Here is a 19234-nt window from a genome sequence, read left to right on the forward strand (position 1 = left end):
TAGATTTAGAAGACGACCAACTTCGAGATCAACACACCAGATTCCTTAGGGATTGGTCGTACCTGACTGACGCACTCCAAGTAAGGACCGAAATCAGACAAGGCTGCTTACTTTCCTCCTTTCTCTTTCTTCTAGTAGTTGTCCGGATTATGAAGACCTTCAAACCTGATGGGAAGCACAGAATGCAATAGACAGCTTGCATACAGCTAGACGATTTGGACTTCAAAGATGATCTAACCCTTCTATTCCATATACACTAACAAACGCAGGTCAAGAAAACCTGTGTAGAAGAAGTCTCTGTCTAATTAGACCTCAGCATATACAAGAGAGAAAGCATGATTCTCAAACTCAACATAGAGAACACCGACAAAATCACACTTGATGTAGAAAATTTGGAAGATGTGGAAACATTTGCGTACCTATCAGATAAGCATCATCTATAAAGCAGGAGGATCCGATGCAGACGTAAAGGGAAGGGTTGACAAATAAGGGCCGTATTCTTACAGTTGAAGAACTTATGGAACTCGAGAAAACTGCCAACCAAAATCAAAATATTTACGTTTACAACATCCATTGGATACGATGACAGTTCACTGTCTGTTTGAAAGGTGAACATTTATGAATCTATTGATTACGTGGTGACATTCGGTTCTTAAATCAAATACTTTTACTCGTTAAAGCTACACGCTCTAATTTATTGATAATCAACATTAAAAGCTTTTAGATTCCACGTGCAAATACAAACTGTAACAAACCAAATTACTGACGGTCATCGGTACGCATCGTGGTAGTAAACGACGTCCCAGTAATTCAAAATCCCACAGCAACCATGAAATATAGCAAGAAACTTCATATAAAATTGATCAGCGTTTAGTACCAGTGTGAACTTTGAAATTCTAAAATGAAGGAAATAACAGTTAATAGGAACTACTGTGAACATTGTAGACGCCTTATGAATGGAAAAACGTCTGGGAATCGAAAAGACATTAGATACAGTAGAGTGAAGAACGGAACGTAAAAACATACATGACATACTATATACCATGGTTTATAGAAACGGCAGAAGTGATGCATGAATCTGAAAAGTTAACAAGATGTTTGGCGAAATTTCAACTGGGCATAATGAATGACTTCGAATTAAATATCACTGATGAATGTGTAGTGTGGTGTCGAGTGCCAGTTGACTATGAATACCACTACAAAGAAACACGTGCCAATAAATTCAGAAGGCGGAATAAAACCAAGTTTATTTGATTGGCGATCTCGTGCTATCGAAAGAATACCAAGATCGTGCCAAGAAATGGTACAAGCAGAAGCAGCAGAAGGGAGTACGTGTGAGCTAAGTCACTAACCGCGAAACAATAATGGAGAATAATGGAAGCACAATATGTCTGTCATTGGCACAGTTAAACAAACGAGCACAGTAAGACAATCACTGGTGCAATTGGTTATAATAATAATTGTTTTCATTAAACCAATCGCGTTTTCGTGATAAAAGTAAGTCACTATAAATGTATGATTACTCGTTGCGACTAGAACGCATGGACGGTGCCTGAATGATACTAAACTAAATTTGAGAAAATCTGACCAATTGGTAGTTTCAAAATAGGATCAGGAATTAGAATGATGAATTGGGATCAGGAATCAGAGTAAGGCATTTTACTACGACTGACATAAGTTATAATGTCGAAATGCCACTCCACCATATAGATGGATAAATTTGGCACCAGAATCCAAGTGTCTCTGTGTGGTGTTTGAATGATTTAATGATTCCTTTGTACTTGTTAAATGCTTGATTTCGAATTCCAAATACAGTACATTCGTTCGTGCTTATCTGGTACATCTTGATCCGATTGCATTATTTCTGGGATTCTTATTTCGTACTATAATTCAAATACTCCTAATTATCACATTGGCGTCGTGATGGAACCTGTGATGGAATTGTTGGATATACATTCAGATTTTGATGCTTTTGAGGAATACTCTGAAAAGTTCGAAATCTGGGCTATGACCACGGAAGATGATGAAGATGTTAATATTGTAGCACATATCCTCAGATCCATTGGAAAAGAAGCGTGAGTGATGAGATCAATGCTGCTGACATCCAGTGGCAACACCATGTTAGCAATGCAGAGGTTTAGCATCGTGTGTTCGGTCACAGAGACGAAAATGCAATTGGTGTCACCATCTTGAAGCATAGACTTCGGTGGCTTGGACATGTTCTACGAATGACGTCCCAGAGAATTCCACGTCGTGCATTATTTGCCGACTCTGGGACTGGATGGAAGAGGCGGAGAGGTGGTCAGTGTATGACATGGTATCGTGGTATGAAAGAAAGCTGCAAAGGGCTGACTTCTGTTGGTCCTTCTCGACTCCCTGGCTGGTGTCCGAGAGATGGTGCAACACAGTGGCTAGAGACGTTATCAGATATGGCTGAGAATAGAAGCCAGTGGCGATCCTGCTGTAACCTTTTTTTACTTTCTTCGTAAAAAGTGGTTGTATCTTCCCTAACTGAAAAATTCCTTTTGGTTGTACCTTTCCGTTTCCCTCATTATTATTATTATTAGTAGTAGTAGTATTAGCATTACATTACCTTACACTAATCTGGTCGTTATTGTTCCTCTTTTTTCTTTTACGCTCCTTACCTTCCTTTTTTTCTCTTCGAATTCTCATTGTTTTGTGTGGCGCATATATATTTGGTACCACCTTGTACCAATATTTATGTGTCCAAATAAAATAAAATAAATAATAATAAATATCTAGTACTTCTTCATCCAGTTGCATTATTTCTGGGATTCTTATTTCGTACTATAATTCAAATGCTCCTAATTTTCACACTCTGGTTGATTCGTCCATGAACTATGGTCCTGTCGATTACTCAGAAATTCAACACTAACTATTTAAAACTTATTCTGCAGATAAATAATGGTTTGTTAGGGCCAATATTATTAAAACACCAACTTGATTATAAACATTGCTCACCGTAGTTAAAAATAAGTTAAACTGATCAAGTAAATAAACAATGAACTGTTGCATAATCGAAGCAATTAAATGACTGTTTTAATAATGTGAACATAACAAATGGGTTATCCAATCACTATATACATATCGTATTCTTTCTAATCTCATCACGAAGTGTCAACTTGCATGGTTTTTAAAAGCAAATTGTAAGTCGACTGACAGCTACATTATCGAACATCTTATCTATTCCATCCACGATTAGAATTAAAAAGTACACGCTAATAGAACCTTATCTAAGTTCTTCAAGTAGAAAATTAATTGTTATGATTTCCATCTGTAAAGTATTTTCATATCACTTTTCCATCAATCTAATTGTCATTATATGAACCCTTCTTGATACTTGAAAATCTATTTATTCAGAAGGTTACTATATCCAATAAATCAATAGAAATATAATTAGAGATGGATGGTAGCTAGTAGTGGAATCCAGGATGTTCGTTTCTTCCTATTTGGACTCATCATCTGGATGTACCTGCACCCGAGTTGATGTTCACAATGGATTCGAACCCCGTACCGTTTGCTTCAGTTGTCATTACGTTATCCTCTAGACTATTGAGCCCAGATAGGCACTGACTTGTGAAATAGAGTTCTGCCCACTAGCCAAAAATGAGACTAAATAATCTCAGTTGTAAATAACAATGAAAAGATTGAAACAACCAATACAAATGAAGTACTAATTAACCGTTGGTACTGTTGAACATTTCAGTATATAATATCACAGGGACAAATATCCCCAAAACATCATTACTTTTCTTCTCATTAGCGAATACGTAAATAAGTATTGATATTTAAACATTTTGGCGAAGCAACTAATTAGATTTCTTGAATATAATGATTTTCGGAGGTCGAGCATCAATGCATCAGTGTTTATTATTTTTATCTATGCCATTTAACTACTAATATCCTGACAAATAGTTATAAATATTGCATGGACCATGTTAGGATAGCACCTATTGATTTATCAGGACACATTGTTTTAAATTTGTGTAAAATTATCAGACATTTTCCGAAACACATAAAATGATATTGTGCAACCAGAAAATATGGAGGTATATCCTTGTTTAAATAAGAAATTCGCAGGTTTATTTTATAAACGTGACATCGTTGACATAAATCTATCGGTATATATATATATATATTTATTTCGTCTCTTGTTAACATCTTAAAATAATCGTAAGTTTGAGTTGTGTATAGCATCGAAATTAACGTTACTCTATCAAATAAACTTTAATAGTTCTAAAAATTAAACCCTGTAGATAAATGTAGTAAATTCTCACTGGTCATAATCTGAATTCCTCTGTCATTCATGAAAGTTGATTTGCAATAAAATGATGGATTGTGTAAGTTGCAATACACTTAGATACCACCATTCGACTGTAAAAAGAAACCAGCTTTTGATCAAATCTGAAAGAAATCCATTTGAAGTCTAATAGATAGTTCCAGTTTTATCGAGTATCCGACTAAACCACCGAGATACGTGTTAAATTCAAGTTCAAAACTAAGTTTAATCTTCAGAACAGTTCTATTATTAGAAAATAAATGTCGATTAGTTACACAACGCAACTCTCGACGTATCTGCGGCGGTTGGTGAGTTAATATTTATGGAAAAGAAAATGCTTCCTGTAATAATTACACAAAGATTATTTATTATTGTGATTACATTCTTCGAACACTAACAACAGTTACCTTTAGCTTCTTCACATTCCTTGACTCCTTCTTTAAACCCAATACCTTCCACATTTTTGTCCTTTTATTCTCCGTCTGATTGTTGATACCCAGCCATCATTGACTCCGGACGTCACTACCGTCTGTCTTTTACGTTATCGCGCATTCCGATTAAAAATGCCGTTAGATTATGCAAATACTTAAGAATATAACACGATGACAAATATATCCCACACTGTAAACTCAAACTTTATTAGAAGTGAGACTGTTTACTGAATATTGGTAAGTAGTATGAAGTAATACGTAAAAAGGAGTTAGATAAAAGGAGTGTGAAGACAGAATGTAAAAGAGCTCAATAAATAATTTATCTATGGTTTCTTGAGATTTATGATGGAGAAACAGAGGATTAGGTAACATTGTTGTCTTGCAAATTCTTGTTTATGGAATAGATATTTCTCATCCAGTTACTTTTGAACAATCCATTTACAGTTTGATGCGGATCAGTGTTTGATCAGTGTTGTGGTTTCGGTCGAACTGTTGATCATTGAGATTCTCAATGAACTTGAAAAGGATATGACTCGAAAACAAGATTTCAATTTGCGACTTATAGTTGTGAAAATGCTTGCAAAAGCGAAAAAACGTTTGTTGGAGAAGTAAGTTTGCACTCAAGATAAAATAGTATTTGCTAGTATTTATTCACGTCCTGCATAAAATACAATACATGTATAATAGTTTCTTACCAGTGTTTCATGTTGAGTCCAAAAAACCATTCAGTTTTTAGGAAGCGATATCACACTCTCACTAGGAATACTGACTGAATTATATTGAGTGGTAACTGTGCTGACGTAACTTTGTAAACTCCTCAATTTCACAAACATTTTCCAGTTATTCTCCATGTTGTCGTATATTGCATGATTTTTATCTCAACAAACGATTATTATCACCATTACCAGTCAAATTTGTTATGACAAACCACCTCTTATAAAGACTTAATGCAGTTGATTAGTATGTCATAGTGTACCTGCAGATCCAAACCACAAGGAAAAATATAAGTTATTTCTCCACTAATACTTTATATTTTTGCCGAAACCACAATGTACCAGACCTATATTGTAGTGTGATAAAATTTAATACTGTGTCATTTAGATTTCGCACTTGTAATCTCCGATTCCGTTTAGGCTGCTCATATGCTTAAGCCCGTTGATGTTAACTTTATTAGTTTAATAAAGGAAATTCGCAAACTTCGAAAACATATTTTAGTTAGCCCCTGAAGAAGGTTATTTTGTACTTCTTTTCCCAAACGCGCTGAAGAGAAAGACCACAAATGAGACCTATATTTACTTAACAAACAATAAAACATAGATAAGCTTGTTCAAGTATGAACCATTTATTGATTAACATTGCAACATTGATGGCTCGTAGTTTGAACGGTTGTTATAATCCTTCAACTGTTATTACCGCAGTATTTCATACAAAAATGTGTGATGAATAGGAGTATTTGAATTATAGTACGAAATAAGAATCCCAGAAATAATGCAATCGGATCAAGATGTACCAGATAAGCACGAACGAATGTACTGTATTTGGAATTCGAAATCAAGCATTTAACAAGTACAAAGGAATCATTAAATCATTCAAACACCACACAGAGACACTTGGATTCTGGTGCCAAATTTATCCATCTATATGGTGGAGTGGCATTTCGACATTATAACTTATGTCAGTCGTAGTAAAATGCCTTACTCTGATTCCTGATCCCAATTCATCATTCTAATTCCTGATCCTATTTTGAAACTACCAATTGGTCAGATTTTCTCAAATTTAGTTTAGTATCATTCAGGCACCGTCCATGCGTACTAGTCGCAACGAGTAATCATACATTCATCAGTGATATTTAATTCGAAGTCATTCATTATGCCCAGTTGAAATTTCGCCAAACATCTTGTTAACTTTTCAGATCCATGCATCACTTCTGCCGTTTCTATAAACCATGGTATATAGTATGTCATGTATGTTTTTACGTTTCGTTCTCCACTCTACTCTATCTAATGTTGAGTATTATGTCGGCCTCAAGTGAGTTCTTGTTATCAAACTACAATCTATAATGTTTTTCATATCGTTCGTTAAATGTAGTTTTGATAAATTCTGTTCACCCCTCAGACGTTCTGCAATCTAAAGGTTAATTTTCATGAATACTTTATGAAATCATGTTCTGGTAAAAAGCTGACATCAGCAAACGTTTCTTTAATCATACTTTCTGATAAAAATATCATCTAGCTTTATCTATCCGAGAATTTTTTATTGGCTAGTAACAAACAACTGTCACGAATTATGTGGTTCGCAATAAAGTCTCTTATTCGACTTTGATATGACATTTCTCATTTGGAGCTTTGAAATAAACACAGAATGGACGAAAAAGGAGGATACTTTGAAATGTAAGAGTCAAACCTTCATAATTATGTAATTCTGTATATGTTCATATGAAATATATCACAATATGATTGGATTTCATGGTAAACTAATAGAAACATGTTATCTATCCAATCAACTTTTAAGTAAATTCTAATCAATTGTAAAATAATGACCTTGTCCTAAAACATTTACAGTTTTTGACTTTCTAATCAGTTGTTTTTCGAATAAAAATATAGGCAAATACTAACATTGTGTTATAAAAATCAAAACTTTGATATTTTCACTAGTTTTTATTAGTGTATTTATAAAATGTCAAATGAAAAGCATGAGGTTTTCAGTATTCCCGTAAATTGCGAAAACCGTACATTTGAGAAACAAAGACGTGATTTGCTAAGAACCTTGGAGCATAGGAATGGTGATGGTTCTATTGAATTATATACTGATGAATGGCCGAATGAATTAAATGGTTGGATTGATTCGTCATGGAAAAGCTGGAATGATCGAATTCGACGTTTGAAACAAGGAATGTTTACACTCTTGGTGAGTTTGTTATGAACGTTTTCTCATCGCTTCATGTGTTAAGGTACAAGATCATTAGCAGAAAAGTGCGACGAAAACTAGAGCCATTAAAAGTGTAGGTATCTGAAGAATATTAAAGAGCGTTTAGTGATTTACATTGTATCACTAACTATCGAAAACAAATGTTAATGAAGAAACAATGAATTCTTCATTAGTGACCGGTTATTTTGTAGTTGACCTACTAAATACTCAAAAACTCATTTAAGTTACAGTTCAACATACTTAATATTTTGATAGTTGTAATATTTCAACTTAAGATCAGCGCCTTTTAAAAAAAAATATTTAATACGTTTTTCATGTCTTGAATTCTCATACCAATGTGCATTTCTAAAATTAAAATATATCTCTTTCTCGACAAGCTAAAATGTAGCTAACAATGACTTCTCTGGGTTCTTCACATTTCAGCCTCTAAGTACATATGGTCTCGTGGGGACCTGTGACCCTATTTTGCTTATGGATCAAATGGAGCGTCAAATGCAAGACATACGGGACCAGATTCGTGATGATGAAATACATTCGACAGGCTCGATAAACGATTATCTTAAGAATGCCTATGAAATAGGTGAAGATGGGAAAGTGAGAATTCATATCTTATTTCTATTGAACATTTTTACGAAATAACATCAAATACCTAGGACAACCAAACAGTGTTTTGTTTTTTAGGTGCACTTTCAAGTGTGTTTTGATGCGAAGGGCTTTGAACCCGAAGATATCGAGGTGACATCGACTGACGACTACATTAAAGTACAAGCCAAGAAGGAGATAAAGACGGAAGATTCCAGTTGTAGTCGTGAATTTTGTCGCATAATTGAACTCCCTAAATCGATCGACCGCAACCAGTTGAATTGTAGTCTAACCAGCGTGAGTTATGCAAAATATTGTATATGAGACCATTTGTTTTGTTTAATGTCACTCATAAATTAGACGTATCTGTTTCTAATTTGTTTACTTCAGGACGGTGTCTTAAAGCTTGGAGCCCCAGCTAGTGTACCCGACTATCAATCACTCACATTTAATGATAACGGTCAGATTGCCATTCGGCCTAAGTCACATAATCAAGTTCAAAATGCTCACAAACTGGCAGTCAAGGGTGAGCCAAATACATCTGTACTTATATTATACACCTATTATTTAATCAAGAATTCCAACGTTTCAAATCTATTATTTAATCATCTATTGTTTATAGTTTAGCTCGTTTCTTTATTTCTTCTTAGGTGTTAATGGTTACTCCATTGTTGACAACCAGAACGGTGGTAAGGATTTACATGTTGAAATATCATTGGATCCAATTTATAAACCTGAAGACTTGTGCATCAGTGTTGATTCGAACCGAATTATGCTTTCGGGTCGTCATTACATGAATGGTGATCATTCAGGTTCCTATACTGAATTCACTCATTCATATGAAATTCCGGAAACACTGGACCCATTATCTGTTTCTGCTCAAGTGATTGACAAAACACTGGTTTTGGAAGCACCTCTGATGAAGTGTCATAAAGTGGAACAGTAATAAGATCTGGATAATCTTACTTATTTAAATCAAATAAAATTTATCATTAAATTTCTATGTTATTCAACGTGTATTTTGTTTACCGTTCAAGGAAAGTGACACAACACTTAACTAGTATCATGAATTTTCAAGTACTGTTGTGATCAAGGACGTGAATTACATTTTGAACTACAATTTAATCAAGACACATTTTAAAGGAACTCCCTTTAGTTAGTCAGAGCTTGTGATAAGCATACTACATCGTATATGTCTAAAAGATTATACAAAAAAGAAGATGAAATACATATCACAACTAAATGCAGTCTTTGTAGTTATTATATTCAAACGAATGTGATAAATGAGTAAAATGCCACAAAATGGGTAATACAAAATACTTCCTCAAATTAGATGCTTATTGGAATTCATGAACTACAAATTACTTGTCTAGAATCCTATAAACTATATCTTTATCCTCAAATAGTGTTCGGAGTCAGAGTACAACTAAACTTTTATGATAAAAACAACTCTAGTTTGTTGAGTGGGTTTCAAACTTTACGAAAGAGCAAATTTTTAACCATATAGTTAGTAAAAATTGGGATTGTTTCGAAAATTCAGCTGTCTGTACTGACGTAAACCAAGTAAAGTTATTCGCTTTAAACAAATAAATACATTTTCAATACTTAAATGTGATCAGTCTAGTTGGGGAGCACTATTACTGAGCGTTAGTGCCTTAAACCGACGTCTTTTAGTGCTGAATATCTTGAGGTAATTCTTGTTAATATTGATGTATTGGGTTATTCACTTGTTTCGTACAAACTGGTTTTTACTATCTATTATATAGACCTAATTGTTAGCTAAATAATATAAGAAGGTAGGCGTATAGATAAACTTATTTTATGAATGTTAATACATATTTCTGTAAGTGGCTAGTTATTTCATCAGATATCAGTTCATTACATTTTCCATTAACAATGTAAAATTCAATTAACAAGAGAAAGAATAAACGAAGATCGGGACAGCAATAATTAATGTTTTAATTAGTTCAAGTTGAACTGACTTTCCTTTCAGTATAGATTTGGTCTAAAGGAATATACCTAATCGAGTTTTATTTGCTTAGCACGTCAACATTTCAGCAGAACAAATTCTCATCAGTTATGTTAGTTAAAGTCAAGTAAGCTGAATGAACGCTTTTGAATTCAATTGTGAATCATAGTTAATAATTTTCTACGAATCTTTAGTCATTATAAAATTCATCTACAATATATTTCTATTCATCAAAGTATAACAAGAATAATAAAATAATAACCTTCAACTATGATACGTCTTATTTGCAAATTCATTGACTGTTCAATCACACTATGAATATGAATAAACCCAGAACAACAATTGAAGCAGAATAGTATTAATTTATTACATTTTTTGGTTTATCAGCAACTCCATACAAAAATACTTGTATTAAATTGTAGCGAAAACCTAACAGTTCTACACCGACAGTTGAAGCAAACAATCAAATCAAAGTAAACAATGCAATCACATTATGTGCATTCAACAGTCAGTTTATAATGAACTAAATGAATATGATCAAATATTGTCATCATCTTGGAGATTTCTAAGAGAATACTACTAGTAATTAAAAATGAAGCAACAATAAGAACACATGAATCCAATTTATTGGAGATTGAACAGAGCATATATAACCATTTATTAAGTATGAAAGTTTGAATAAATCTACCAATTGTAGTTCTCAATGAGTAAATGAGGGAATCTAAATAAGGAATCCTTGTTCAAATCTTCCTCTTAATAACAAACAAGAACCTATCAGAGCCAATCTATGATAAGCCTAAAATATATGTTTTATTCAAATCTGAATGTAAGACAATCATAAACCCGACTTAATGAGCAGAATTTAAAAGTGACTTACAGGACTCGTTCAATATTGATCACTAATTAGGATGATATTAGTAGCTCTTTAGTAATTATCAGAATGGGTTTTGTGGAGATTTTAGAAATTTCACAGGTTGAAATCATGAGTCAATTGAAGCTAGACAACCATGGAAAACCTGGAAGTACTGGACGGCCGTTTCATCCTAGTATGGGACTCCTCAGCAGTGCGCATCCACGATCCCGCACCCCGCGAGATTTAAACTTTATTTCAATCTAATTTAATTTTAAGAAATTCCCAACACTTTCGTTAGCTTTGTGACTTTTATTTTCGATAATAATTAAGTCAAATTGAACTAAATTCACTTATCGTCACCGAAGTTGATTTTGACTTCAATTTGTATGTCATCCACTTCAAATAGTTACTTTGAGTTGTGTTAATAAAATATTAAAAAATTTCGAAGAATACCTGTCAGTACTGCAGTATCAACAAACAATTAAAATATTAATTTCATGTTTGTTTAGTTCAGAGTTGATGCTCATTAGGAATGTAGATGTATTCAGTTTCGGATTTATTGTCATTGTCTTATTCGATGTAATAGGAACAGCAATTCATTTAGAGTGGAGTTAGTTAAAAGTTGTTAATTGAATGACAAAAGTATCCTGATTCCCTCTTGTCTTTAATAGTAGTTACTTTCACAAAAGAGACTGGTGATGAAATTCACAAGAATTTCTCTTTCTGTTCGATGGTCGTTAACCGATCCAATATAATACTAAGTACTGTTGTTCCTATAAGGTATACAGCTCCAACAAATTATCAAATGTATTTAATTAACCGTTGAGTAACAGACAGATATTAGTTATTCCACATCTCAACACTGACAAGGAGATAGTTCAAATACTATATACATTCTATACTCAAATAGAAAAACTAAAATGATTGCCTGTTCACAAACGGTAAGCATACGGTTAAAAATAATCAAAATCAGCTCTATGAAATATGAGTAGATATGTGAAAGTAAGGCGTGGATATATGGAGGTGTTTGTGATAAGGTGAAGGTCACTTTCAGGACAACATCCCACAAAATGTTGTGAACACGATCAATATCATTAGAAGAAAGATAAGACGTTGAAATGAGTAAGAATTAGAACGGTTTTTAACACACGCCCTTGATAATACACTGATGTCGCTCCGTTAGTCGGATTAAAACATCGTATGATGTTGAATGAAAGGTGTCCATATTGTTGAGAGACCGTTTGTTTATTTGGGGTTGTAGATACTTGATGAAGGCCATTGTTTTAATAGTGATATTCAATGTAATGTGGGTATGTGAAATATATATATATGTATATATATATGTCTGGAAAATAACAGAGAAATATGAATTCCTGAAAGCGTTTCGTTGCCAAATTATACTGGTTTCATTGACGACACATGAACTGAATGATCACTATTTTCAAAGCTATTCATTGTAATATAAGAAAGGTCAAATTAAGTCTTGTGAGTGTTGTGTTAATCGACATCTTATCAGTCTTCTCAAAATAGTCGGTGTGAATAAACGAAAATGATCAATTCTAAAACTGAAAATTAGGCGTCGACATGTAGATATATGAGAATGACAGTCATCTTCAGGTTGACGTATACGACCGCTGGGTATACAAGCGGTAGTATGAAAAGGCGTTAAAATATTTGTAAGTGAACTATGCCAATGATGCACTTCCTATAATTACATGAAATGCTTTGAACTCGGTCAACACTACTGAGATTTGTAGTGGTATTTTGTTTGATCGTCCAAAATTCAAATATCGGAATAATCCCATTGTGTCAATCGAGGGCAAATAAAGACAATTCAGATAAAAAAATTTGTTTCGACGATATCACTTATCAACAATAGAAAAATACCTTGCTTGTCTATCTCAAGGATTACAAAGTCAGTCAATAGCTCAATCTTGGAGTATCCAGTTAGTTCTGGTCACTCGGCTTCACTCAAATCCTGTTTGACAATCATTCATACAGTCAGAGGAATCGGTTCAAACGAATACAAGTTAAAATTTATAAACAACAGAGACTGTAGCTATCCACAAATTTGAGTCTACCCTCTATGTACAGAACACAGTGTGTTCAATCCCTCGTTGTAACATGGTTCTAAGGCTCCTTGATATCTCCCCTAAAGGAGCACAGATCGACGACCAGAAATTTTCGACCTACTCCCTTCCAATTATTTTCCACAACTATTAATTATTCATCATTATAACTTTCGATTATTCTGTTCTTAATATCTCTGTGATGAACGATTATATTCACTCTGATATTTTTCAGTAGCCGATCATTAAGTAACTTCTTCTCAATATCCGACTTTTGTAAGCAATCTGTGACACGACACCACTTCGATTTTTCAATTATTCACCCCATTCTATTTTTTCATAGACTGAGATATTTTAGCAAATAAATTAACTGTAAAAAGATTTTCTGACCTTTCGTGACTTATTTTAAGCCACTTCTTCAGAGAATAAATAACCAACTCAAAATTAATCCAAGTTTAAATAGAACGACGAAATAGCAAGAATATTAAACAGTATATATAATATATTATATAATATCCTTGTTATTCCTTTGTACTACTTAAACTTGGATTAGTTTCGATTTGGTTATTTATTCTCTGAAGAAGTGGCTTAAAATAAGTCACGAAACGTCCGAAAATCTCCTTTTTCTACTCATTGGGATATTACAAGTATTTATTTATAACAATCTACTCAATGCTCAGTTTATTCAAAATTACCAGGTCAAACCTTGGTAATGAAACCTACTAACTGTAAATAAGATTTTCTAGCTTTAGCAAATGAAGTGAGCTACAATCTGTAGCTCAGGTGAATGATTTAGGCGGAGTTTCGTTCTCTGAGCTGCCTGATTCAGTCGTCGAGTTTTCACGGTTCTTCTGAACAACATCATGTGCACAAAATTCGGGTAGAAGTGAAATATTCGAATTTCATCAAATATCAGTCAATCAGAAAATCATAATCAAGTATGGGACTAAGAATTAGATAGAAGGGAGAAACAATCAAAATAAAGAGATAGACAATGACAGTTTAATAGTCAACAATAACCAGTCAAGATCGAGGTCGATGGGACAAGTTCTTAGTTATATGGGGAGAAATTCGTCGAAAAGAAAACTCTCTTCACTGAATAATCTTTATTCTACTTCAATAATTAAGGGTTTTAAATATGGAATATAATGGTCTGTAGTCTAATAAATTTAGATGGAAATTTAATATTAGAGTGATTTTGAGTCATAGGTTGTTTATAAATATTAAATATCAAGAGAAAGTTATGTAAAAGTCCAGTGGCTAGTGAAAAAATGTTAAGATGAAAATAATCTATTGAAGAGTGACAATTAACCCACTTGAAAACTATGGAGAACAGAATTATTCAATGTTGTAGTAACATCTAGTTTATAATTCCAACACACTGGAAGAGAGTAGTCAGTAAAACTCATCTGTTTTATTGTTCTTTTGAATTTGAGTTTCCGAGCACCAACTGTCGATATCAGTGTGGGTGTTGTCTTCACGAACCAGATGGCACAGGTGTCCCTGAAAACTTTAACTCAGTGACCAATAAAACTCCTTTTTCAAACGCGTCTGTGTTGGGACATGTGAATGCTTCACTTCAGTATTAGACAATTGTTCATACAACGCAGTTGAATAGACAAAGCATGATGGTCACTTAGGCTATGAGCAATAAAGTGTGGTGAGACTATAATTTATGGACGACCTTTGAGCAACGCTAAAATTACCTTGAAAATGTCCATCTACTTACTAAAGTTATAAATTAGTGCGAGGGACTAGGATTAGGATTCACAGTCGAACGTTAGAGTTAGAAATTATATTTAATGTTTTCATCACGAACTGACATCAGCTATAATGCCGAACTGGTAACTATCCAAATGAGTCTATGAATCTTGCGCCATAATATAAGACCTTCTATCTTAAATCTGATTGGTTCGTCCATAAATTATAGTCTCGCCTAGAGGGTTTCTAGTGAGAGATAAGCAACCTGGTTTGAAAGCTCATCAACTATGCAATTGATTTGCCTGCAATAATCCACTGAAATAACGTCTCACATGTTGAGTTTATAATCCAAATGCTCTTGTTTTAAACAAGTTCTACAAGGCAACGTTCTCATTATTCCTCTCCACGACACCGGATTTAAGAGTCATTTCAATTGTACACTGTTAGATCTGGACTGGAACTTAAATTTCAATCGACTTGCCAATCAATGACAGAGATTGGGAAATCTTTCATTATTCAGTGATTTGTGCCATTTAACTGTTCACCAGTAATTCATAATACATAAATATTTGCACAGTTGCTTACAGTGACCTAAAGCATTTATCATCTTAAGCATCGATATCTATTGAGAAGTAATAAATACAGAAATCATCAATTGAGGTACATCCGTGTTACAAAACCCAATTTTGTCATTTTCAATCTGAACATAGATGAATGATGGACATGTGGTTTTGATTCGGACGATCATTCACCCTTGGAAAGAGTGATTGAATCAAGTATTTATGGAAATCTGTTTCGGGAAGCGGTATTCTGTTTGCGGCTTGAATAGTCTTAGTATAGCTGTCACGCAAATCATTCCTATATTATTCCATAGAAGGAGCTCGTTCATGAAATTGTGAGACTATGTCAAACCACAAATAGTTAATGAATTAGAAGAATCTCTACTGATCAGTACCTCTCACGAATGTTATATGTGAAAACGCGAGAGAAATCAAAAACGTGAACAGATCATTAAAGCCACAAATTGCTACTACAACGTCATTATAGACACACGTACATGCGTAAGGTCTTATAACGCAATCAAAGAAGAAATCTCGAACCATATAAACATGGGATGTAGACAAAGAAATCTGACCAGAAATAGAAAAAGTTCGTTTAGTAAGCCTATGTAAATGCAGAGAACTGAATCTCCTCAGACCTAACAATGTTCAAGTCTGATGAATGATGACTCGATAGACATTGAGAGAAACAAACTGTTGATTTGAATACCAACTTTAGATCAATTATTAAATTATTCTTCAACCATCGAAATAATCTAAATGCAATGAGTAACTTATTTTGAAAAATCGAACACAGATTTCTAATTTCTAATCGTGATATCGATTTTCTTGCCAAGCTTTTTCTGACCTTGTCCGTAAATTCACCTTCAAACGTTTTGTACTATTACTACTAATATTAATACTAATACTAAAATCACTATTACTGCTGTAACTACTACAATCAATCAAAAGTGGAATGCATGCTTGTGGACGATTGAAAATTAAGTTCAGTGAATATAATCGTTCATCACAGAGATATTAAGAACAGAATAATCGAAAGTTATAATGATGAATAATTAATAGTTGTGGAAAATAATTGGAAGGGAGTAGGTCGAAAATTTCTGGTCGTCGATCTGTGCTCCTTTAGGGGAGATATCAAGGAGCCTTAGAACCATGTTACAACGAGGGATTGAACACACTGTGTTCTGTACATAGAGGGTAGACTCAAATTTGTGGATAGCTACAGTCTCTGTTGTTTATAAATTTTAACTTGTATTCGTTTGAACCGATTCCTCTGACTGTATGAATGATTGTCAAACAGGATTTGAGTGAAGCCGAGTGACCAGAACTAACTGGATACTCCAAGATTGAGCTATTGACTGACTTTGTAATCCTTGAGATAGACAAGCAAGGTATTTTTCTATTGTTGATAAGTGATATCGTCGAAACAAATTTTTTTATCTGAATTGTCTTTATTTGCCCTCGATTGACACAATGGGATTATTCCGATATTTGAATTTTGGACGATCAAACAAAATACCACTACAAATCTCAGTAGTGTTGACCGAGTTCAAAGCATTTCATGTAATTATAGGAAGTGCATCATTGGCATAGTTCACTTACAAATATTTTAACGCCTTTTCATACTACCGCTTGTATACCCAGCGGTCGTATACGTCAACCTGAAGATGACTGTCATTCTCATATATCTACATGTCGACGCCTAATTTTCAGTTTTAGAATTGATCATTTTCGTTTATTCACACCGACTATTTTGAGAAGACTGATAAGATGTCGATTAACACAACACTCACAAGACTTATTTTGACCTTTCTTATATTACAATGAATAGCTTTGAAAATAGTGATCATTCAGTTCATGTGTCGTCAATGAAACCAGTATAATTTGGCAACGAAACGCTTTCAGGAATTCATATTTCTCTGTTATTTTCCAGACATATATATATACATATATATATATATTTCATATACCCACATTACATTGAATATCACTATTAAAACAATGGCCTTCATCAAGTATCTACAACCCCAAATAAACAAACGGTCTCTCAACAATATGGACACCTTTCATTCAACATCATACGATGTTTTAATCCGACTAACGGAGCGACATCAGTGTATTATCAAGGGCGTGTGTTAAAAACCGTTCTAATTCTTACTCATTTCAACGTCTTATCTTTCTTCTAATGATATTGATCGTGTTCACAACATTTTGTGGGATGTTGTCCTGAAAGTGACCTTCACCTTATCACAAACACCTCCATATATCCACGCCTTACTTTCACATATCTACTCATATTTCATAGAGCTGATTTTGATTATTTTTAACCGTATGCTTACCGTTTGTGAACAGGCAATCAATTTACTTTGACTACCTAGCTCTGTCTAATTTGACGTGGAGCGACGAGTATGTGAGTAGCAGACGTGATATATTCTCTAGCTGGAAATCAGAATGTATGTATCTGATCGATCTCCACACGTTATAGTTTCTCGTTGCATGGTGTACGTTTTAGAACTGGTATGTCATGTTGAATGGGATCGAGTTGATTTTCTTTCTATTTGCAGTCATGATGGCAACGAAATTCAAGCTGTGTAATAGATGATGTTATGGTGTAGTCCATTTCACACTTTATTGATTGCGGTAATTGGAAGTGTAAGGATTTTATGGAGTTACAAGCTGGTGTGTTTCTCTGTACAGTTATCTAAGTAGTGTGCCAGTTTACGTTTCCCGATCATCGCTATTTTCCTTGACTTAAATTCTTACCAACGAATTTCGTTTCGTAAAGTTTTTAATTTTCCTATTGTTGCTTAGTACTGAAATTGATCATTCTTTATTGCTATTTGTGCATCGTAAAATTGTTGCCTCGAGACTAATTTGCAATATTAAGGAAACGTTCTGACAATACGCATATACCGATAGAGACATATGAACTGCCGTCTTCAACTTCATCAGCTTTTCCGTCTTCTTCTATAATGACTAAATAAAATAGAAATGTTGTTTCTTTCTCTTTCAGGTATATTTTACATATTCCTTGAGTAATTTAACCAATCCTCCCTTAGTCTTGACGTGTAATGGTAGTTTCATTATTCTCATTTTCTTAACCTACCAGTAATGATATAAGCAGGATCAATGACCTGCTTCCGAGCAATTTAATTTGATGACTTCAGTACTTTTAACTTATCCCGTCTAGACCTCGTAGACTCCAGCGCATGTTGGTATTTAAGTTCAATATTATCAACTAAAAATAAAGAAATTGCATGGATTACTGTCAATCAGTCTCCGAAAATAGAATGAAAACTCACTGTTTGACTAGCCATGGAATCACGTGAGGTTAGTGTGTGGTAACCTGACGCGGTCTTCTAGTTTATGAATGTCAAAGTTCAAAATGAACTATTGTTTGTTTATTAGACAAAAAAATGCTTTGTTTCTCACACAAATAGGAAATCCGTGATAAGAATCGAGTTAATTCACTAACCGAATACTTTTATAAACGCATTAAAGAAATTCTTACGTTTTTCTGCTATCTCGAATTCTTTAAGTGATGTTCTACATCTTGACTGCACTCGGGTTTGGGAAGAGGTTTGAATGAGAAAATTAATTGATTCAGCCAACATCAATGTATTATCATAAATGTCCACAGTGATGTCCACAGTGATCAATCAATTGTGATTACATCTCAGTCCTACAGGAGGTCAGTCACGGCTCGGATAGCTCAGTGGTAACGTCTCTGACTGTGAAGCTGGGTTACACGAGATCGAATCCGCCAGGGAGCACCAGTTCCCTCAAGATTACAGGTACACCTTACTGATGAGTGCCAAGTAGCACGAAACCCGGGTCCAGG

At 34.1% G+C, this 19234-nt stretch overlaps 1 protein-coding gene across 1 annotated transcript; it reads left to right on the forward strand.

Moving 5' to 3' along the window:
- The first annotated feature begins 6984 nt into the window (after window positions 1-6984).
- MS3_00001945 (uncharacterized protein) lies at window positions 6985-10011 on the forward strand. Its single transcript, XM_035733693.2, has 5 exons — window positions 6985-7638; window positions 8083-8253; window positions 8341-8538; window positions 8632-8767; window positions 8892-10011. Exons 1-5 carry the CDS (start codon window positions 7408-7410, stop codon window positions 9185-9187), a joined length of 1032 nt encoding a protein of 343 aa, XP_035587815.2. The 5' UTR covers window positions 6985-7407; the 3' UTR covers window positions 9188-10011.
- Window positions 10012-19234: the final 9223 nt, after the last annotated feature.

Source organism: Schistosoma haematobium, chromosome 1, assembly GCF_000699445.3.
Source record: "Schistosoma haematobium chromosome 1, whole genome shotgun sequence".
In the NCBI taxonomy this organism is placed as follows: domain Eukaryota; kingdom Metazoa; phylum Platyhelminthes; class Trematoda; order Strigeidida; family Schistosomatidae; genus Schistosoma; species Schistosoma haematobium.